Source organism: Sebastes fasciatus, chromosome 9 (genome assembly GCF_043250625.1).
Source record: "Sebastes fasciatus isolate fSebFas1 chromosome 9, fSebFas1.pri, whole genome shotgun sequence".
Classification (NCBI taxonomy): domain Eukaryota; kingdom Metazoa; phylum Chordata; class Actinopteri; order Perciformes; family Sebastidae; genus Sebastes; species Sebastes fasciatus.
In genome coordinates this window covers 18,658,175-18,680,976 of record NC_133803.1, presented here as the reverse complement: position 1 = coordinate 18,680,976, position 22,802 = coordinate 18,658,175, and the positions used below count along the sequence as shown (strand labels likewise).

The 22,802-nt window shown below is 40.1% G+C and overlaps 2 protein-coding genes across 2 annotated transcripts in view; both read left to right on the top strand.

Moving 5' to 3' along the window:
• The window catches only part of LOC141774076 (leucine-rich repeat-containing protein 1-like), a 31,682-nt gene extending 15,807 nt beyond the window's left edge, over nt 1-15,875 (top strand). Inside the window, exons 4-14 of the mRNA XM_074646408.1 lie at nt 1,321-1,410; nt 4,922-4,978; nt 5,181-5,244; nt 6,342-6,416; nt 6,850-6,994; nt 7,353-7,471; nt 8,211-8,294; nt 10,534-10,649; nt 12,074-12,246; nt 13,274-13,413; nt 14,423-15,875. Of these exons, the coding sequence (XP_074502509.1) occupies nt 1,321-1,410; nt 4,922-4,978; nt 5,181-5,244; nt 6,342-6,416; nt 6,850-6,994; nt 7,353-7,471; nt 8,211-8,294; nt 10,534-10,649; nt 12,074-12,246; nt 13,274-13,413; nt 14,423-14,581 (1,222 nt within the window). The 3' untranslated portion in view covers nt 14,582-15,875. The remainder of the gene's footprint in view (nt 1-1,320; nt 1,411-4,921; nt 4,979-5,180; nt 5,245-6,341; nt 6,417-6,849; nt 6,995-7,352; nt 7,472-8,210; nt 8,295-10,533; nt 10,650-12,073; nt 12,247-13,273; nt 13,414-14,422) is intronic.
• Nucleotides 15,876-16,017: 142 nt separating this feature from the next.
• On the top strand, nt 16,018-22,802 carry LOC141774077 (uncharacterized). Its single transcript, XM_074646409.1, has 7 exons — nt 16,018-17,533; nt 17,832-18,074; nt 18,181-18,270; nt 19,169-19,246; nt 19,965-20,240; nt 20,380-20,478; nt 22,014-22,802. Exons 1-7 carry the CDS (start codon nt 17,246-17,248, stop codon nt 22,158-22,160), a joined length of 1,221 nt encoding a protein of 406 aa, XP_074502510.1. The 5' UTR covers nt 16,018-17,245; the 3' UTR covers nt 22,161-22,802.

The window sequence follows — 22,802 nt, the reverse complement described above, 5'->3', positions numbered from 1 at the left end:
CATAAATTTGTTGTTGCTGCTATTGATCAAAGTGTGACCGCGACTGGCATCTAAGTAATCCCATCTGGCCAGCCTGCAATATTAAAGACGATAACGGTTTCTAAAGTAAAAACTTGACAAAAGAAAGTCGTCTGTTTGTCCTGATTAAGCAGATAATGAGTCCATTTAGAAAATGAAAATCTGAGCACTTAGATATTTGGTGTCATCAAACCATTACTGAAAAATGTCCAGCAGCATTCAAAAACAAAATTGTCCCATGTAATCGCACCCTAACATCCTGGAGTGGAACAGGAATATTTTGACTCCCTTTGTTTGTTTTTGATGTTCATATACAAGTTAAAATTAAGGCTGTCAAAGTGAACGCGATTATAATGCGTTAATGCAAATGTGTTTTAACCACACTAATTTCTTTAACACATTAACACAATCTGTCTTTTGGAGGTTGTAGCGGGCTCACTCTTTAAAGATAGAGCAAAGATACTGGCATGACGTGAAACTACAAAACCTAAGGAATCCATCGGTACCAACCATGTCACACTAGCTTGTCGCAAAGGAGGCTAAATAACGTTCCAAACTTACACTAAATTCTGGCTAGGAAAAACTGTTATAGCCATTTTCAAATGGGTTCTCTGGGTACCCACGAGTCTCCCCTTTACAGATATGCCCACTTTATGATAATCACATGCAGTTTGGAGCAAGTCATAGTCAAGTCAGCACACTGACACACTGACAGCTGTTGTTGTTTGTTGGGCTGCAGTTTGCCATGTTATGATGTGATCATATTTTTTATGCTAAATGCAGTACCTGTGAGGGTTTCAGGACAATATTTGTCTTTGTTTTGTGTTGTTAATTGATTTCCAATAATAAATATATACATAAGTGTGCATAAAGCAGCATATTTGCCCACTCCTATGTTGATAAGCGTATAAAATACTTGACAAATCTCCCTTTAAGGTACATTTTGAACAGATAAAAAATGTGTGATTAATTTGCGATTGATCGCTTGATTGTCCGCATGATTTTTATGTAGGAGAATAGAAAAGGAACGTGCAGAGGGCAGAGATGAATTAGCAACAAGCATAGATAAACTATATCAACTTATCAAGACTTTATGGCTGAATTGTGTTGAACTCTTGCTGAACATTACTTACAGTACAGTCTCAGTAGAAACAAAGCAACATGGGCATCCAATTAGAATCCTCCTCTCTTGCCAGCCATCCACAAGTTAAAGTAAACAATATTGGTTTTAACTGAACGTTGATCTGTGCACTCTTTTTCCACCGGCATCTCACCTCGTGGTCTCTCTTTTTATTTTTCCAGGTTACCTGAAAGCTTCCCAGAGCTACGGAACCTAACATGCCTTTCCATCAATGATATTTCATTGCAAGTTCTTCCAGATAACGTTGGGAAGTAAGTAAATCATACTTGTTTTGACATATTGAGTGCTTCTAGCCCGTGCCGGTGAAACTTTTCCACACAGTTTCATCTGCATTTCCAAGTCCCACACTTTACTTATAATAAGATAATCATTCATTTTACCTGCAGTATAAACTGATTTCATTCAGTAAATACTATAAAAATACTGACCCAATTTCAGTTGTTTTAAAATCTTGCCACTCGTGCTCAACCAAACCACTGAACTCAAAGTGTTTGCATTTCTATTGTCTCCCTTTCCTCTGATCGTAATAATTTCACTGCACTGGTAAAAACATACCGACCACATTACTCTTCACAGACACATCAGTCAGTGTCCTCTGCTTGGCCGCATTGTCTTTGTTCATAAAAGGCAAAAGCCTTGTTGTGAGCTGGCATATAATCTGCATGTCTGGCCAACATTCTTATTCCTATGAGGTCTCCCTTCATGTTGAGTTCAGTTGTAATTTGATTTAATAACAGAACTATGTGCTTTTAGGTCAAATTGCCACAAGGGGTGTTTTTAGTAGAAGTTTGGAGTTCAAGAGAAAGTGAATTTAAAGCCTTCAGGGACGGATTCGAAGAGATTAAATTACTCTAGACGTGCACATTGGGTTAGAAATGCTGATAATATCCTGACATTTGACTGATAAATTTATTTTCTTAAACAGATAACACCATTTTAATATATTTTTAAGACAGGATTACAAAGATATATGTCAGTGAAGGACCTCTTTTAAAGGCACTCTTTCTGACGTTGATCACAACAGTGAAACTTGTGCTGATGTTGTCCAGTAGTACATCTTAAATAATTATTGGCAGTGCTCTGGATGGCATATTTTAACCATTAGATAACTGCTGAGACAGTTGGAGCTAAACTAAACAGAGATTTGTCTTGGCTTGCCATGGTGCCATAAATGAAGGATTACTGCTTAACCTCTAAGGGATGATGATGATGATGATGCATGGCTGGCGGATGTCTGCGATTCAAGAAAGGATTCTTTTTTTGCTCCTCTAGTGATCATAAATCTGGATTGTCGACTTTGAAATAATACTGTGCTACTTATAGATGGGCTTTTTAGGCTTAATGTTAATATGATACAGTATTTAACCTAATGATGGACATAAATTAGATTTCATGCAAGATACTAAAACACCAGATGGATTTTCTGATGAAGATCCATACTGTAATGGATTATAGATGCACGGGCTAAAACTGGGCTAAAACAGTTGTAGCTGTGTTGTGTGTTCTTCATGTTCGAGATATTTCCTTAGTTGTAATATATTCTGCAGAATGTTACCTAAAAGCAATAAAACCAAAATCATTTAGGATTATAATTTTTGCTTGCTTTGAACTTAATGTTGCATCGGAAATGTCTTCAATAATATTTCAGTTTTGTGGTCTGCCGTCTTGTAAACTACGTGCTTTCTAGCAACACAGTGTTTTTCATTGACATAATTTATTTTGATGTCCCCCTCAAAAAAAAAAGATTTATCTTAGAAAAAGTTTGCTTCTTTTCAAATCTATATTTTGTAGACTACCTAGTTGTCCATAACAGCTATTTCTCATATTGTTCATGTTTTTTTTTTTTTTACCATGGCAACAGCTACAAGCATACTTGTCAACCTTGAGACTTTAAAAATAGGGAGGATTTGAAAACCAAAGCAGGGGGTCTGGGGATCCTCCCCCAGAACAACTTGAGTTTCAGAGACTTTATTTCCTGCATTCTGGTGACTTTAAAAGAGTGAAAATAACAAAATGATAAGTACACTGCAACAGCATTTTTATGTTAAACTTTTAATTTTACCTTTAACTCCCAGGAAAGAAAACTGAATAATTCACCCATGTGGTGTGAACTTGGCGTGTGAATCTCTGGTAAAAACTAATATTCATCTGCTTTATTTATATTTGCTCTGCTTGAGTATTTCTTTCTCTTAGTACTCTCCTTCTCCCTTTCCGTCTCTCACTCACTGAAGGTCCTTTCAGACACAACGTGACAACGGCACCACTGCGCTCTGAAACACATTATTTCCAACAGCTTGCGCCGCGCCATGACGGCTTTTTGCTGCATCGAGCAAAGCCCAACTTTGGGCGCTGCATGCTGTGGCGTGCGCAGCTTAAACATGAGCTCAAACAGCGCTGTGGCGCGAGCATAGACTGCTCTCTTCTGCTGGGAAACGACAGTTGTTGTAGCTCTATTGTCGTCCGGGTTTAAACAGTAGGGATTATACACACTGTTCAGTTCCAGAAAAAGTTTGTGCATATTCCCGCGGTAAGGAGGATCCTTAAGTGTGCGATTTTATTTCATAAATGGATGGTTACGTGGCTGGATTATTTGGAAGAGAGAACGCCAAATTGGTACATTAAGCAAGTTAAAGTAACGGTGAATGATTTCTTTTCCTCCCTGTCTGCCTGTTTTGTATCGTGGACAAAGAGCTGGTAGTGTTGCGTTATATATTTGAGAGATAACTTTTTCTCTCCCCCTCTACCTTGACTTTGTGTATGGAGCCTCCATGCAAAACAGTGATGTAAAACATCCTATCAGTGCTGATGAATCGGTCTACCTCTACTGTGTACACAACTGATTTTGAACACAGTCTCTTATGGTTACCTTTTCTGAGACATACAATTTTCTCTCCCAACAAAGTCAGCTTGAGTTAAAGAGATCTGTCCACACCCTGTTCCTCATGGTACGGCATGTGCCCCACATATGTCCCATATCTCTCTTACATAACGCAGTGACTTGAGGGCCTGCTCTCAAGGGAAGAAGGTAATGAAAAACATGATCTGGATAAGATCAACGTTCAAGGGGTTAAATGACATCCGCGGTTTATCTCCTGAGATGGGAAAGTTTTCTAACCAAAAAAATGTCTTTCACAGAAACCTGAGACACTTGATGCAGTTAGGTGGCTGTTTTCATCATTTCTTCAGTCTTGTCTTTTTAATCTCTGGCTCAGTGGTCTGCTGTGGTGAATGAAAAACACAAGATTAAGGAAAAGTAGCCGTTGTATCTCATGTTGTCACATTTGTAGGGTCAGCCTGTAAGAACCAGACCAAACATACCTACTAGATTATGGTAATCCCTCTGGCCCAGTCAAACTTTATGAATGGAAAGGCTTTTTGTTGACTCCTCGGTCCATCTCCAGTAACACACAAAGGCTGAATTACTCAGTCCTGATCAACTACATGGACTTTGTACTGAACTAGTTGTCATAAAATCCTCCATTAATTGGGTACATGTACTGAAGCGCACATGCAAGAAGATAACCCTGTACTTTGGTCTATGATAGCCCTTTAGACATTTCGCTCTTTATTGAAAGTATGCAGTGCTTGTTTATGCTACTGCGATTCTACAGCCCTGATAAGACTGGCACACCACCAAAAACACTATGTATGTACAACATGTATGATAATGATCTGTGTTGTGGAGATACGAGTAGAAGTTGTATAGAAACAGTTCATGGCATTTTCAGAAACGTATAATCATCTCTCTTTTTGTCATTGCAGCCTTTCCAATTTGATATCACTAGAACTCAGAGAAAACCTGCTGACATTCCTACCAGAGTACGTATTCAACCGACTGCACCGTCTATATGGATATACAGTATGTTGTATATATTGTTGTAAGAGAGGCTGTGTATTTTCCTGCCAAGGAGCAACGTTGTCTTGTTAACAGTGGTTGATAAGTTACAGAACATGCAGCAAGCCTCTGTATTTTTATTTTGACTGTATTTTCATTTGCACTTCCCTCACGTGTCATCCACAGGTCACTATCTATGCTTCATAGACTTGAAGAGCTCGACTTAGGAAATAATGAACTATACAGTTTGGTAAGTTTAACTTGTTTACTCAGAAGAAAGCCACATGGCTCACAGAATGAGCAGGAAGAAACTTTTTCCTTCATTTCCCTTTTCTTGTCACTACCAAGTAGATTAGCATCCCTCGAGAACAGCTTTCACCTCTTATCACCCAGATGGGAGGTTGGCCATCTGCTTTGAGCTGTGGTTTTAAGTTGTAATCTTGTGTGAGCGGTCAGACTCTGGCGGTGAATGATTTACTGACAGATGAAGCAAAGTCAGGCTGTCAAGAAATTACTCCTTACGTGTTTTATTAGGGCCCGAGCACCGACCAGCGGAGGCCCTATTGAAACTGAAGGAATTATTAATATTCTTACAATAATCGCAAATTTGAGGGGCTTAAGGTGCTGGGAATTTTTTTGTTGTTGTTGTCTGTTTGTTTGTTTATGTTGTCAAGTTGGCCGGCTTATTCGCCCACGTTTTTTTTTAAAAGTAATATTGTTATCTTTATGAATAAGATTATGATTATTATCAATATTAAAGTTGTTAAACTTTGGCTCGATGGCGCCCCCGACAAAGTTGGAAAGATTGAGCCTCTCATTGAGGTTTCACCTACATGAAATTTGGTAGGCAGATATAACATGTGGAGACGCCCAAAAAAGCTTCTTGGAGGTATACCCAAAACCCAACAGGAAGTCAGCCATTCGGATTTAAATGCGTAATTTTTGCCCATTTTTTTGTCGTTTACGGGCACTGAACTTTAACAAACTCCTCCTACCGATTTAATCAAATCGACTTCAAATTTGGTCAGTACAATCTAAAGATCTTTGTGATCAAATGTTATCAAATGTTTGTGTTTTCATGCGACATTGTTGCCGTGACGTGGCGGTGAAAAAGTGACTTTTGCCATCAAACAGGATGTTGTTTTAACTAATTTATCATGTGTACATTGAACTCGGTTATTTACATTGTTGGATGTTGTCTAATTGTTTTCTGCAATTAAGTACATAAATAAGTACATTATCAGAATGAAGACACTCATATAGTATTTTTTCTGCTTTGTTGTGTCTTTCTCTTCTATTTTCCTGGCTCTCACTCTTTCACCGTGTACATTTCTTCCTCCCACATAGCCAGAGTCAATAGGCGGTCTTGTGAGCTTAAAGGAATTGTGGATGGATGGAAACCAGTTGGCCGAAATCCCCTCGGTAAGCTCATTGATTTATTTCTTGTATTTGGGAATCTGTTATTGTCTCTGTATTAATTAGAGTACCACCATTTCATATCATTATTTTTTATTTCTGTGTGCAATAGTACATATACATGTTTAAATACAATAAAAAAAATACAATTTTGAACAAGAACATTTGTCTTACCCACCCTAAGATAAGACAAATCTCGTCTTGGAGTCATGTTGGCCAAAACCAAAAATGTACAAATATGTCCTCTGAATATAAATGTATTGCAGTTTGAATTTGACTGTATAAAGACAAACATCCGAGTGGTCACATGTGTCTTATGTCCTGAGATCAAATGTTGCAAATACATAGACAACATCGATTCTACTCTGCTTTCCTAGACTGTATTTGTCGCCATGTTATTGTAACGTTGCTTACCACCAGTCTCTGCTCTGATCTTTAGGAGATGGGCAGCATGAAAAGCCTGCTGTGTCTGGATGTATCGGAAAACAAAATGGAGCGGCTTCCAGAGGAGTTAGGTGGCCTGGTGGCGCTCACTGACCTGCTGGTGTCTCAGAACCTCATTGATGCTCTACCAGAAAGCATCGGTAAGCATGTCAATCCTCCTCGCTCTTTATTAGCATGATTACACTATCTTCTTGAGAGCTTTTCATGTGTGTGTTTTGACTATTTTATCTAATTTTTATTTCTCCACATTGGGTAATTCTCACATATGGGAACGTTTCCTAAAGTTTAATTCAAAACGGCTTGTTGGCATGTTCATATATTAAACCCATGGAACATAAGGTGCTGCATAATATGCTTTGGTGTGAAAACAACCCACTAAAAATAGATATGCAAGTCTACATTTTCCTCAATATCACAGTAACTGCTCCATTAGTTTGCTATCAATGTCTGAGCAACATTTATTTTGATTGATTTGTTATTTTTTTTCTTTCTCTGCAGGAAAACTACGGAAACTTTCTATACTGAAAGCTGACCAGAATAGGCTAACTTATATTCCAGAGAGCATCGGTAACTGTGAAAGCCTTACTGAACTAGTGCTCACAGAGAACCAGCTACAGGTGGGTCTGCAAACTGTCAAGTATTTTAACATTTAAAGAAAACATTAAGGGATAAGTACAAATATATAGTTCATTTTCATTAGCTGTTTTTATGTAGATGAAAGCAGCAGCACATCACATAACGGGGTTTGTCATAATGAAAGGATAAGGTTTCATCCTCATTACAAATGACATCAACTTGTTATAGATGTGTAGATTTGTTTGCAAGCTGCATCAACACCACACCCGTAGTGAAAAATGCACTGCTCAACATCATTCAATAGCCTAATAAGCATACATTAACCTGCCTTTCATGCTATGCTATGCTTTTGAACTGATTTAAAACACAAGCACAGCCTCATATCTAAACACTGACATGTAAAACATCTGGAATGTGACAGGAATACATTGAGTTGTTCTCATAGAGTAAAATAGAGATTGAAAGCCACAATGAGGGGATGCATACAGTACATGGCCACTGGTCTGTTTTTCTGTTCTGTATGTTAATAAATGAACCGACTGTGTGAGCAACACGTCTCCTTTTGTCTCATGCATGAGAGCGCTGCCTATACTGGTGACAAGTGGATGATTTGGTTGTCTTAAGATGTGCTTTGGATAAATTGACCAACAGTTTAATAAGTTGTTCAAAAGATAATGATGTAAAGAGACAAATGAGATGAGGAAATACTCTTATTGTGCCTTTGTGGTTATTGATTAACAACTCACGCTCTTTCTAATTGTTTTGATTGATATATTACAGAGTTTGCCGAGGAGTGTCGGGAAATTAAAGCGACTTTCCAACTTCAACTGCGACAGAAACCAGCTAACGTCACTACCTAAGGAGGTAAGCTTTTCATTATATCAACCAACATTATTTAAATTTAACTTGAGGATGAACCTCTTCAGACGCACTTTCATTTTCAAGAGGGTTGAGACTGAAAAGTGTTGAGAGGCAATTGAGGAAACCGATGACCTACAACTCAAAATTAAAAGTAATTACCAAAACTGTGTGGGTTTTGTTCCCTTAAAGAAATAAAAATGTAAGATTAATAGATTACCAGTCGAGCACTGACTGATGGCAGAGAGAGGACAAGCTTAAATAAATAAAAATAAAATAATTAATAAAAACAGAAAAGCAATTGCTTAGCTATAAAACAATAAAAAAAAAGAAGTAAAAATGACATATTAGCCAAAAACAGAATTAACTAGAATGACACTCAGAGAGCACAGACCTCCGCTAATCTGCTCCAAAATCTATAGGTTCTTCCTTGGTAACACTCTTTGCCTGCAGGTGGTGCAAGTAAGCGCCAGTGTCAAACTTGCAGAAGCTGCAGACGGTGTTATGGTAATAAAATGGTAAAGTCTAAGCCAGGTTGAACGTTGGCGATAATGTTTATATGGTTTCTAACATGTTGGAGCTTTATCCAATTCTAATCAACAATTGTGTAGCCTAATTCAAATCAAAGTGTTCTAACACTTGGCTCGCATCTCAGACCCCTGAGTTTTACAGAACACCTCGCCGCTTCCCAGGCTCATGAAGTGCTCGCTGTGTAGTGTGCCCTCTGACTCTGACTGTCCTCAGTGCGTCAGGGGTCTGCGGTGATGTCGGCAACCCACCCGACCCGTTTTGAAACGTCTGATTAAATTGTTTACTAAAGCACAAAGTTCTTCGTAGATCTAGCCTCTTCATTTTGCTCTCAAATTGCACCAGATTGATGCATTTAACTTTAAAATTTAAAAATGTTTCTTCCTCTGGAGCATGCTCCCGTGTTTCCTACAAAATCCTGTAGGAAACACTGTACTACGTCATCCAAAGCTGGATGCCCCCCCACTTCAAAACTCATGTCAATAGGTGGCGCAGTTTAGATTGGAACTGCACGTCTGAATTGATGGCCTGAAACTGCACTTTATTACAAACGTGTGATTATTTTCTTCCTCTGTTTGAGTACACTGATGCACTGCTGTTAAATTAGACTGCATTTGTTGTTGTTGTTATGTAATTCTTTAATGCAGCTGTTGAGCTTTTCATTGGCTCAAACTGTCTAAAGATCATTCACGTGTGGATCAACAATGCTCTTGCTTATCGAGCTCTCTCTCATTTCACGTTTACTGCTCACTCCTCTGGTTTGTTCAGCTCTGTCTGAGTGTCTCCATTGTGTTTGTGTGCGACATTCTTTTCTAAACCTCTTGTCTGTTTAAGTGAAGGCCCGCCTGGCTGGAAGGCTTCTTCAGACGCCGTACAATGCCCCTGTGTCTTAATGATGCAAAGACTGCAGTGTTTGGAGAAAAAATAACAGTTGGCCTAGATAATGAATCGATGGCGTCACCGTTTTCTCAAACCGGCATTGCATGTCATTGCTAACAATCACAGTGTAACCGTGACCTACGTATTGATTTGTGCATTTCTGAGCTACTTGACCATTGGCCCATTTTTATAGATTTCTATTGATTGTTTTATTAGTTGCTCATAACACTTTTTGCCAGCTGAATTTTGTCCGTGCTCGCATGGAAGCAGATTTAATAACGTGTTTGATTTGTTTTAGAATCATGTTGTTCCTTATGCTTTGTTTACTATGAATGCAATAAGCCCCCATCATATTAACCTCTGTAGATGATGAGCTTAACCTGCTCCTTTTAACGTGTTGAATCTCTTTAACAATACTTGTATCCTGCTCAGGTCTGTGCCTGAGCAGATTAATGGATTACAACTGCAGTCTAGCTGGCCCATCAAGTCTCTGCTTTGTCTGCCTGCTAGGCCTAATTGTTCCTAATTTTAGGTCCCTCTGCCACATCCCATTGACATTTAACTGGTCAGCCATTGAGATCACCGATTTTGGGACAAAGTGCACAAATGCTGACAGCAGATTTACTCTGCTTTTCTTTCGTCCTGGCTTTGTTAAAAAGACTAGAGAGAGAAAAAAAAGAGATTTATTTTAAGTTTTTTTACTAGGAAGGAAAAGTACAATTGAAACCTATATGTGTGTCTGCCTATACTATGTTTTCAAGCTTCACAGGGCATGTGTACACTGACTGACTGACTGACTGGGGTGCAGCCTAATCATGTTGTATCTTCTGTTACTTAGATCGGTGGCTGCAGCGGCCTGAATGTCTTCTGTGTACGAGAGAACAGGCTGACGAGGATACCGTCAGAGCTGTCACAAGCCACAGAGCTGCACGTGCTAGACGTTTCCGGAAATAGGTACACCCAACAACACGCTCATATCTTCTATTTCTAAGTTATTTGACGACTCTAGCTGTGTCCGAAATCACTCACTACTCACCATATAGTGGACTATATGGTGAGTTCGCCATTTTTTAGTGCTGCCCGAATGTACGGTGAGAATTATTATACCCTACATAGTGGACTCAGAGTATCCCACGATGCATCGTGAAGAGTAGTGGACAATTATGGTCACTAAGCGAGCAGGAAAAATGGCAAACAGATGAAAGTAGACAGAGCGGCGCGATTTAGACAAATCCATGAGTTGTGGCATATGCAGCACATCACAACACAAACGGCCACAAAGTACTTTGTATTTTTTAATACGGGAAAAAATGCTTCTTGCCACCACATTCACAACAGACGTTAATTGTTACCTTTCACAATAAAAGCCCTAGACACATATGCTGCATCACTGCTTACCAAGGGAAACTTAAATTCACTCAGAGGATTTTGCTTCAGAGACGACTCAACAAAATAGCTTACATTTGTATTTATCACACGCAAAAATACATGTCAGTATTTATTATGGATGCTCTACCAGCTGACGTTGATCTGGCACATTTTAATTGTGTGACAGCAATGACGTAATTAATGGTGAAAAGTGTTTTTTCATGTTGCCGATGAGCTCACTATATAGTCCTCTACATAGTTAGGGAGTAGTGAATGAGTGAATGATTGTCAGACACAGCCTTTGTGATTAAATAGTAATGATAAAAAAAAAAATACTCAAACATGATTAAATTTTTTTCTCATACTTGATGAAATATACGTTTTTTTTTTACTCTCTGATACTTAAAGATTATCTTGATGTTTTGAGCATTATTACTCGCCGTCAGTCAGAGGTTGTTTTGGCTTCGTTTCTCTGCCACTGCCTGTTTTGGTCCAAGCTTTGTCTTCAGAGAGTGCTGCAGCGACGTCTGCTTGCTGCTTTAGTCAAACATGTTCATCTCATACTTGCCAACCTTGAGTCCTCAAAAATAGGGAAGATTTCAAAACCAAAAATTTTTGTTTCAGAGACTTCGTTTCCTGCATTCTGGTGACTTTTAACTCAAATCACGCGCAGCTCTCTTTCCCCAGGAAACGGCATTTGTTGTAGCTGTATTGTCTGGGAGGAAACCGCAGGGCTTTACACGCTGAACAGTGCCAGAAACAGGTTGAGATAACAAAAAGGGAAAATAAAGGTCTGAAAAATGTGTCATAAATCAGTAGAAATACAGAAGAATTGTTAGAAAGAGTCTCCCGGGAAAGTCAGGAGAGTTGGCAAGTATTGTTAACCTCTGTGTCTGGAGATTGTCAAAACAACTACAAACCTGCAGGCATCTTGTGTTTCTTTTTTATATCCTACGTGATTTGAGCCAGATGGTGATGTTGACTGTGAGTTGGTGTTTTTTTTTTTTTAGGCTCCACCACTTACCGATGTCACTGACCACGCTTCGATTGAAGGCCTTGTGGTTGTCAGAAAACCAGTCGCAGCCTCTCCTCACTTTTCAAACTGACGAGGATCCCGACTCGGGCGAGAAGGTGCTCACCTGCGTGCTGCTGCCACAACAGCCGTGTGAACCAGACAATAAAGGTGATTCATCAGGTTTTTCATCAAGCAGAGGTTTTGTCATACTGGACTTGCTGACTGAAATTACAGCATGTGTTTCTTTGCATGTTAACTATTTGTTTGTAGATCAGTGTCTTCATGAGCTTTTTTCTAGAGTGAAATGACCTGGTGCCAACGCCGTGACATTTGAGTATTATTCCTCATCAGTTCTCGCATCGTCTCCGAGTATTTAGTGCCCCGCGGTTTTGACGACATTATCACATGATCTGCTCGGGGAAGCACAGTGTGTTCTGCGCCCTCTCATCCTCCCCTGCAGTATCTGTCAATTATGAGGTGCTCTAAGGGATCACAGCCTATAACAGATCAGCGCCTCTGCCGTCCCTTGAGGCCCTCCTTGGTTATGTTTTTCAGAAATGCGGTGGATTGGGCAGCTAAAGAGGCTTAGCAGCGGCTGGCCCGTTGCCATTAAAAGCTCGCCCACTGGGTATAGAGATGCGGCTGAGGGCTGGCTCCATCTCTGCCTGATACAACTGTTTATTGTCATTTTTTTGTCTTTGCTGTCATCCACAGCCTTGCACCTTAAACATGTCGGGATTCGCTGCAAAGTGTTTGTTCCTTCCTTGTCGTTGTATTTTTGCATTAAAAAAAGATGTTTGTTTCTCCCGCCAAAAGAAATGTATTCATTCATTTTTTGTGACGTGCCATCTCCGTCTCGCGGTAGAGATGCAGATATAAGACTGGCGGAGGTCAGACGAGTGAGGCTGAAGCTGAGGTTGGGGGCAGGGGAAGATTGCGTTGCTGTAAGCCTGTGACTAAGCCGGGATTTGAAACTGTGATCTGGCAGTTTCAGGCTCTCTCTTATGAGCGCTGGGTTATGTGACAGCTTTCATTTCTTGAGTTGGCAGATTGCAGAGAAGCAATCACAACAACCGTATTGATTTTAATCTGCTGAAATATTCACTTCAGATCATGCTTTGTAATTGTAGCAGAGCATTTTGATGTGAGCATGAATTCCAGTAACAGGACTTGTGTTGTCTCTTTTGAAAACCAGGCTCTGATAATCTGGCCCGCTGTGGAGCCCTGGAGAGCCTGGTGAATGACACGGGAGATGACACGTGGGACAACAAAGCCACGAACAGGATCAGTGCCATTCACTTTCTGGATGATGATGAGGAAGACGACGAAGACACGGTGAGACCAGCGAGCTCGTGTGCAAATTTCACAGCAATCCATCCAGTACTTGGTGATATTAATGATATTTCACTCTGATATTAACCTGCTGGTGCTGATGCTGGTGGTGCTGGAGGGGGTCACAGTGGGCTTCATCCTCTGGGGACAATAAATGTCGGCACACAATTTATTGGAAATGCACGTTATAGTCTTTGAGATATTTTAGTCTGGAGCACAGTGGTGGACTGACGGAGAGCCTCACCGCTAGCATGGCTACAAACTGTATATTCTTTTGTTTTCCTCCACAATCCAACTGTAACTAGATCAACAGCGAAGTTGTGTCAACTTATTGCAAACAACTTTATTCGATTTTAAAAGGCCAGTGTGCAGCATTTCAGGGATCTATTAGCAGATGGAATATAATATTCGTAACTGTGTTTTCTTTCGTGAATAATCACCTGAAAATAAGAATTGTTGTGTTTTTGTTACCTTAGAATGATCCGTTTATATCTACATAGGGAGCGGGTCCTCTTCTCGCCATGTTGCTCCGTCATGTTTCTACAGTAGCCCAGAACGGACAAACCAAACACTGGCTCTAGAGAGAGCCTTTCACTATTTTCATTACCTGAAGCGCACCGTAGTTCTCCGACACGCTTGTGAAACTGCGGTAACGTGAACTGCAGAGTGCAAAACTGTGGTACCGCCAGCCGCCATCGTGCCTTGCTCCTAAAGTAGTGATATTATGGTAAAGATGGCCTCTGAGCGGAGGGGTATTCAGTTGGTTGCAATCTGCAACCACACCACTAGATGGCACCAAATCCCACACACTATACCATTAACATTTCTCTGTTAAAAAAAAAAAAAGATTCTCTGTTACATTTTGCTAGTTGCTGGACATTTGCATTCTGTCATTTTGCGACGATGCTCAGTTATGAGGTAGCCTTTAACTCATTGATTCTAAGCCCACCAGTTATTTTTGCTGCAGATATAACCGATGTACTGCTAATTTGAATCTCTTTCCGCCACACAGGGAACACTACTGCGACGGGCCACGCCTCACCCCGGCGAGCTGAAGACGATGAAGAAAGCGGCCGAGAACCTCCGCAACGACCTGAACGCTGCCAAAGGTCTGGACTCCAACAAAAACGAGGTCAATAACGCTGCAGACAGAGTGACCACATCTGTGTGACCTTTACCTCAGAAATGTTTTTTACCTCCTGTGTCTCGCCGTGTCGTCCCGCACAACCCCGCAGACCCTCTTTTTTTCCCTTTTACCTACGAACCCCGGTGTGGCCTACCCCTCCTCTGATTAAACCCTGGGACGCCTGTAGCCTTACTCCATCTCCAGTCCTGTGTAAAACGTGTTTGACTCAGTCTACCAGGGCCGCCGTGCCTTCCTCTTTTTAATTAATGTCCACAGCAATAATCTGCACAGAGAATCTCCTTTTAAAAAGATATTTTAAAGATTTATTACTTTTTTTAAATGCCTCTTTTTAAAAACACACATTAGGTAGTTGCACTATTATAAGTCTTTATAATATGGTCAAACCTTCGTAAATGTATTATATATTTGTTCTATATCTATTTTTAAAACACTGGGTGAATACTTTTTACATTTTGGGCAAACATAAAAACAGGAGTTTTTGGACCTACTGATTAAGGATTATTGTATAGTGTCTTGTGAATATTGATACTTTTATACTTTTTGGCAGCTCAGATGTAAATAAAAATGTATAGCAAATTTCTTAATCAGTTGCAGATTTTTAAACTTTTTTTTTTTGCTTTTTCAAACTTGGTACTTTTTTCTTTTAAAAAAAAAATCAAAGAAATGAACAAAACGCAGTCACTGATGTCTTATTCAATCCATATAATTGTCATTGGGTGAGTGGATGGCCTTGAATCCTCTTTTTGTTCATTTGTAAAACATCGTTACCTATTTTTGGATTATAAATAGATTTGATTCATTAATTAAGTTTGGATTTAAGTACTGCACATCAACCTTTTAATTACTCATCTGCAGCGTAATTATGCAGAAGTAACAATGCTGTCTTATTTATATGTGCTGTGCTTTACTGCTTTGCAATGTTTTTCAAATAGATGCCAAAAACAGTTTATTTTTTAAAAAACATTTTGCTTTCCCTTTTAACAAAGAGTACTGTATAGAATAATCATCGGAGGTTTGGTGAGAATGAGGTTCGTACCACAAGGACGGCATCCTTTAAAAATGCAGTTGTTAGAAGTTCCACTTTAATGCACTTCTCAGCGTTTCTCAAATTCTTTTACATGGTACATGATAAATTGTTTTATTTTGTTTTTAAATTGATTTGCAAAAAGTGGACCAGAGAAATTGGTCCAAGTGTTGGTTTTTATGTTTTTAATTATTTTCTGATCAAACTGCACAAAACGGATCTCAAATGGGCACTGAGCCTGGAGATTTGGATGACTTTTTAACCACTGATCAATAAAAAGAGTGCAACACTAAACAACATGTTTCTTATTCCTTTTAATTTGATTCAATTTAGAGAGAATATCAAATACTTAATCTCAGTTGTGTTTAATTTACTGAACTTTAAAATGTCAGATTTAAAAACGAGATACATTTGGTGTGGTCTTTCTTATCATCCATGTCCAAAAATAACAAACTGACTTAAACTGTCGACTTAAAACTGTCAACTTGCTTCGACGCCACAAACCAGATATTCCATTTCCTGACCCCTCCATCGCTTTTTTTTTGTCTTTCCAGCAGTGCATGATGTTTCTGTAATGCTCTGCCAGCATGTGCCGTATTTGACTTGTCCACTTTGCACGCGCTGCACGTTGTACTGACGCTGGCATGCTTTAATTCAATATCAGAGAATGAATGAATATATATATATATATATTTTAATGTTCATGGCAAATGCCCATTTATTTGAATCTCATTGTATGTTTTTGATTAACCGTTTGAAGATGAAGCATACTATGTTTGGTTTAGAAATAAAACTAAATACTTTCCAGTGGATTATTATATACATTAGGTCAAAAACATTTTAAAAACTGATAATTCACTGGAAAGTATCGGTTACTGGTGTTCAGTTTCAGGTGTAATAACATGTAGTGGTACTTTAGATGGCCTCCCATTGTTCTTAAAGGGCCAGTGTGTAGCATTTAGGCGGATCTATTGGCAGAAATGGAATATAATATTAATAAGTATGTTTTCATTAGTGTATAATCTAAGAATCGCTGTGTTTTCGTTACCTTAGAATGAACCGTTTATCTACATACGGAGCGGGTCCTCTTCACAGAGTCTGCCATGTCGCTCCGCCATCTACAGTAGCCCAGAACGGACAAACTGCCTCTAGAGAGAGCCATTCATGTTTTTGCATCGGCCACCGTAGTTCTCCTACACGCTTTTCAGTTGGTTGTAACCTGCAACCTCAGCACCAGATGCTGCAAAATCCTACACACTGCACCTTTAAGTGGAGGCTTCTTCAGTGAGACTACAATGCACTTCAAGCATGGCATCTCCCTTCACTCTCTTTCTTTGCCTGCGCACATTTTGGCAAAAAGGCAGGGAAAGAGACACACCAAAAAAACGAATGAAGCTTTGGAGATCCCGTTTCTAACTTGGCTGCTCTTTAGCTCTTCAAAACGATGGTACCAGTGAGAGTAGTGCAGTTACACTCTGCAGTAATGACTGTTTTGGTGCCCCTTGGTGCACAACATAAGCATGCGTTATGAATAGTCAAGCAGGATTTTATTAACTACGTTGATTATGCTGCTCTACTGGAAAGCATGAGATTCCTCCAAGGATCGGATCAGAGATATTGTGCTGCTCTTATTGACACATGGTCATGCATTCGAGGTGAGGGACATGGTTTCATCACCACTTATCCATCACTGTCACTGCTTTCTTCAAGATATGACATTGAAATTAAATTTTCAGCAATCTTCTGACTATCTCCAGGAGTGTAGAAAGCCTCATACTAACCCGTCCCTCAGGACCAGTAGCCAACACTGGGCCATGATCCCAGGCTTCAGCTGGGTGGCAAACAAAAAGTGTCCGCAGGCGATACCTCAACTGTTCCCGGCCAGCGACGGTGTGTGTGGTCGCTGCTCCAGCGCAGAGAAGGACGCAGAGGAAGCTGAGCAACCTGAGGAGGTCTGTTTTCCAGTTTAGATATCACAGTTCATGTTGTTTGTCTTCATTTCTGTTGATATGGGGGATACACATTTTTAATCGTCCGCTTCTACTGCAGATATCCACCAACTGCTGCAGGTTTCCACTTATTCTAGATTCATCATCATTATATGTCAAGAAACCTCATTTGAAAAGATTCTTGTTTAACTAATTGTTTCATCCTTTTACAATCTCTCATTTTGCTAATATCTTGTGAGTGAATTCAAAGTGAAATATCAGGCTTGCAGTATAAAAACATTGATTTATTTCTTTGCACCAGGTTTGTGCAGGCCAGCAGCCACCAGAGAGCGAGGCCTTACCACGACGGTTTCGCCATCAGAGAGGTGAAACCAGAGAGGGGAGGAAGCTTCAGCATCACAGAGCTCTTAATGCGGGGTCCGGTCTCCATGGAGACCCTCCCCCCAACATCAAGATCTCCTCCATCACAGGGCATCTGAAGGCCGCTTTGGTGACAGAAAAGACCCTTCCTCAGGAATCACCCTACTCCCAAGTGCCATTAAGAGTAACTGCACGCTGCATCTTTCTGACATGTCTTAAATATCTCTGTGGGGTTGCACTGGCGCTGATTCCTGCTTTTTTTTATGTGTAATGAAACACTTTCCCCTTAGTTACAGATTAAAGTGTCTGGCCAGAGGGGCAGTTTGGGAATCAGCATTGCCGGTGGGAAGGGCTCTCTGCCTTACAAAGACCATGATGAGGTGAGTGAGCAGTGCTCCATCTCTAGCAACATAATGTGCTCATTTGGTTGAGGATAATGAGAAGCGGCAGCCTTGAGCGACTGAACTCCTACAAGTATTTATCAACAGAAAGAGCTTTGAGATAGGGATGCACCGATCTGATTTTTTCAGTCCCGATAGCGATACTGAGTACCGATCCGATACCAGTGTTAATAAATGGTAAATGGACCTGCATTTATATAGGGCCTTTCTGGTCTTCTTACCACTCAAAGCGCTTTACACTACATGTCAGCATTCACCCATTCACACACACATTCATACACTGATGGAAGAGGCTGCCATGTAAGGTGCCAACCTGCCCATCAGGATCTAATCTATATATTCATTAACACACCGATGACACAGCCTTTGGGAACAATTTGGGGTTAAGTGTCTTGCTCAAGGACACTTTGACATGTGGACTGGAGTAGCCGGGGATCGAACCTTCCGATTGGTGGGCGACCCGCTCTACCTCTGAGCCACAGCCACCCCTGCATGACGTGACTGGATCAGACATTACTTTCCTAACTTTGTAAAACAAAAAGTAACAAATAAGTACACAGATAAAAGTTTACTGAATTGTATTAAAATAATAAAATCGTACACCTGCAACTTGGTAAAAAAAAAAATTCTAAATTAACAGGAATTACAATTCAATTGTACACTTTTAATGCAGCAACAAATTGGTCAAAACGTCCAGAATATAATGTATACAAACATAGAACTGAATCGAATAGATCGGCACCATTGTCACCGATACCCAATCCAACTATTTAAATCAGTATCGGCCCGATATTTGATCCGGTATCAGAACATCCCTACTTTTGAGCACATTGTTATTACAACTGTCACTCAGGCTAACATGTCTGTTTCCTTTCAGGGCATTTTTATTTCCAGAGTAAACACAGGGGGGGCATCAGAGAAGGCAGGCGTCCATGTTGGAGATAGATTGCTGGAGGTAGGCTGGGAATCACTTTTCTCACGTTTGTCATCTCTGTTCATAAGTTCCTATTCACTGACGATGTGAAATGTTGTTGACTGAATGGAAATAACTTACAGTTTGCACTTTATATTGGCTGTAAGGATATCATTATAAAACCTTCCTGTGCTGGTGTTCCTCTTGTGACCAATGGAGGGCGTCATAAGACCAGCAGAGGACACTAAACCGAGACTTCACTCACTGAGAAAGACAATATGAGGCTGATAAATGGAAAAAAGCAAATAAAAATGCAATATCAATCTTTTTTTTTTTTTCAATTATGATTTTTATTGTTTCCTTCACAGGAAACAAAAGAAAAAAAACTGGGGGAAAAAAGGCAGTCCAATGTGTTTTACAGACAAATAACACATGAAATTAAAGAAATTTAATTTAAAATAATAAAATAGATATGTAGTTAATGACTAAGAAACAAAAACATAACAGGGACAAATAAAATAAAAATTGTAAAAGCTACATTAACGTTAAAAATTAAAATAAACCAAAACAAACAGCAATAGTAATGATATATACTGTATATCGCAAAATCGATCTTTAAATTCTCTGTGGTGGGAATATAGACATGCTATTTCCAGATAACCTATGCTGAGTGTGAGTGTGTGACTTAATCCCTCACCTCTGACCCCTGCTCCTACTTTCATTGACCCCTGAATGTGTAATGTGACTACGATCCTTCCAGGTCAATGGCCTCAGTATGCAGGCGGCGACCCACCACGAGGCGGTCAGCGCCCTCAGGAATGCTGGGAGCTGCATCAAGATGAAAGTACTGAGAGAGAGGCCACTTCCGCGAGAGGTATGTGACCCGGACGGGCCTCAGGATCCTCGGGACGCGTCGGGGCTACAGCCGTGCAGCCAGGACGGCGGAGGCCAGAGAAGCAAACAGCCCAAGACGGAGAGCGTGGAAGACTGTTTGTCCAAGAAGATTGAGGCAGTTGTCTGCAACGGCAACGGCATTGTGGGTAGTTTACTCAAATCACACAAACTTTTCAAATGTCACCATTGTTTTACGATGTGCCTCAAACAATATGTGGATTACGCCTTCAATATAAATCATTCTTATACATTTCTTTTATCTTTGTCGTTTTGTGTTTCAGTCTGATTTGGAGAGCGAGTTGAAGAGGACCTTGTCTCAACTGGAGGCGCAGGCCTTGATGAAAAATGACTCACTTCAAGGGGGCAAACAAACAATGACAGTAAGCAGATTTCATCCCTCAGTAGGATATACCAGAGGTGCGACCAAGTCAGTTTTGCAAGTCTTTGCACTCGAGTCCCAAGTCAAGACAGTGAAGTCCCAAGTCCTAAACTTTCGAATTTTGAGTCCTAAACAAGTCATAATGCGCTCTTCATCAAATGTAATGCCATTTGCGTCTCCGTCTGTGATTTTCAACTTCCACATTATCTTTGGTATCATTTTTTCCTGGCGCTCAGTAATGTAACGTTAGTTCTTCATGGTTTTCTCCTGCAACTTGATTGGTTGATGTCGGATTGGTTCTGGGGAATTAAATTAGCAGTGGGTTGAAATGGAGCAAATATGATTAAAATAAGTTATTTTTCATTATTTCACTATATCCTGACAGGTAATCAGAAAAAAATCATGTGCCTCTGTGTCCTCCGGTGCTCCAAATGGCATCTGCAAGACTTCACAGACCGGAGGAAAACAAGCAATCAGAGCCGAGCTGGAGCCTGCCGTCTCTGAGCAGCTGTCAATCACTCGCAAATTCCGATCAAACTAGGCAGCGCTGATCAAATATGAATCAATATTCTGTTACTGTAATGACTATTTCTCACCTCAAATGTTTCCACAAACATCTTGTAGTGTACTGTTTAGCTGCAAAATGAGATAGTTTGTAACCTGGCAGCCATGTTGAGATCTGTTGAGGAAATACCAAGCACCGCCCACCGGCCGGAGCAAACTTTCTCATTTTACAGCTAAACAGTACATTACAAGATGTTTCTGAAAGCATTTGAGCTGAGAAATAGGCATTAACGTAACATAATATTGATTCATATTTGATCAGCGCTGCCTAGTTTGACCTTTTGATCGGAGTTTGCAAGTGATTGACAGCTGCCTCCGTTGAATGAACAGCCAATAGGAACACTCTCTCTGAAATGACCTGTGATTGGCCAAAGTCTCCCATCACAGGCTAGATTTTCTAAAGCCTGAAAACAGAGCCAAGAGGAGTTGCAGAAATCTAGTTATCTCTCAGAACACTTGAATTACAATATGCTGAGAGTTTATTATGGAGTTTTTGCCCAATGATGCCAAAAATATACTGCCTACTGCAGGTTTAAGTGGCGACTTGCTGGGAATGAAAAGCGTTAAATGAAGGGAAATGAATTGATTCGTGGCACACTTTCGAAATAACATACTATTTAATCTTTGGTCTTGGGGGAAGGTATCAAGTATTTTCAAGTTACAAGGCTCAAGTCCAGGTGAACTCTTGAGTCATTGGTGTTAAAGTCCAAGTCGAGTTGTAAGTCTTTTTTGATTTTGTCGAGTCTTAAGTCTTCAAATGACTCAAGTCCAAGTCATGTAACTCAAGTCCACACCTCTGGGATATCCCACCTACTATATCATCTTACACTGATATCACCTCATTTTATCCTCTACATCAGTTAAAAAATCCTGCAAAAACAAACTTTAGAGAATTACATGACACCATATCACATGACAACGTGCTTATTTTCCCTCCCAATCCTGTTCCCCTCTGTGGCAATCATCTGACAGATCCCGCGGATCATCCTCACTCATCCCTCTACCTCAGATGAAGACGTGGAGCTCTTGACACAGATCCCCGGCAGACAGGCGCTACATGACTCTGACATTCCTGACAGACGCGCACACTGTTTCGACAGCGCTTTCTACTCACCTTGACCACAGCGTAGAGGTACATACATGAAGGACACAGACTGTTATTACACCGTTTTTTTCATGTGACTGTGGTGGATTAGTGTGGTGGAATGTGTTTTTTAAGCTTTTTGTCTGTAGGATTACATTGCTGCTAATAGTATTTGGTGATATGAAAGTAATTTGCAAGAATGAACTTTATTTTTATTACTATAACCACAGAGTTTTGCCTGTGCAACTACATAGAACAGAGACTGTAAAACATGAACACACTGCTCTCTAATGTTCAAATGAATTACATAATATTCAATACAGACGATGGACGCTGCTGGCTACCTCTACTTCACACCACTGTGCTGTAAATTATGGATGTGCTGGTAAATAGTGTCTACGCCCCTGAAAATGTGAAGCCCTCAAACTCTTTATAGTCTACACTGAGATAAAACACCACACGGCTGAACACACTGAGTGCACAGCAGGGACTCCGAGTCCTGCAGAGTCCTGATGCATACTGAACTGAACATCTTCGCACACCTCCTGTATGAGCTGAATTCATGAGATTATGCATTATGAGAGAACAGAAATCTTGCTCGTCAATACCTGCCTTGTAGTTTTTTCATTCTCACAGTTCATTGTTCACTTTCTCAATAAAGTACAATATATATTGTT

Coding starts and splice junctions, on each gene's coding strand:
- LOC141774077 (XM_074646409.1), top strand. CDS start 17,246: ATGGTTTCATCACCACTTATCCATCACTGTCACTGCTTTCTTCAAGAT. Junction 18,075..18,180: donor ACTCCCAAGTGCCATTAAGA/GTAACTGCACGC, acceptor CTTTCCCCTTAG/TTACAGATTAAAGTGTCTGG. Junction 18,271..19,168: donor CTTACAAAGACCATGATGAG/GTGAGTGAGCAG, acceptor GTTTCCTTTCAG/GGCATTTTTATTTCCAGAGT.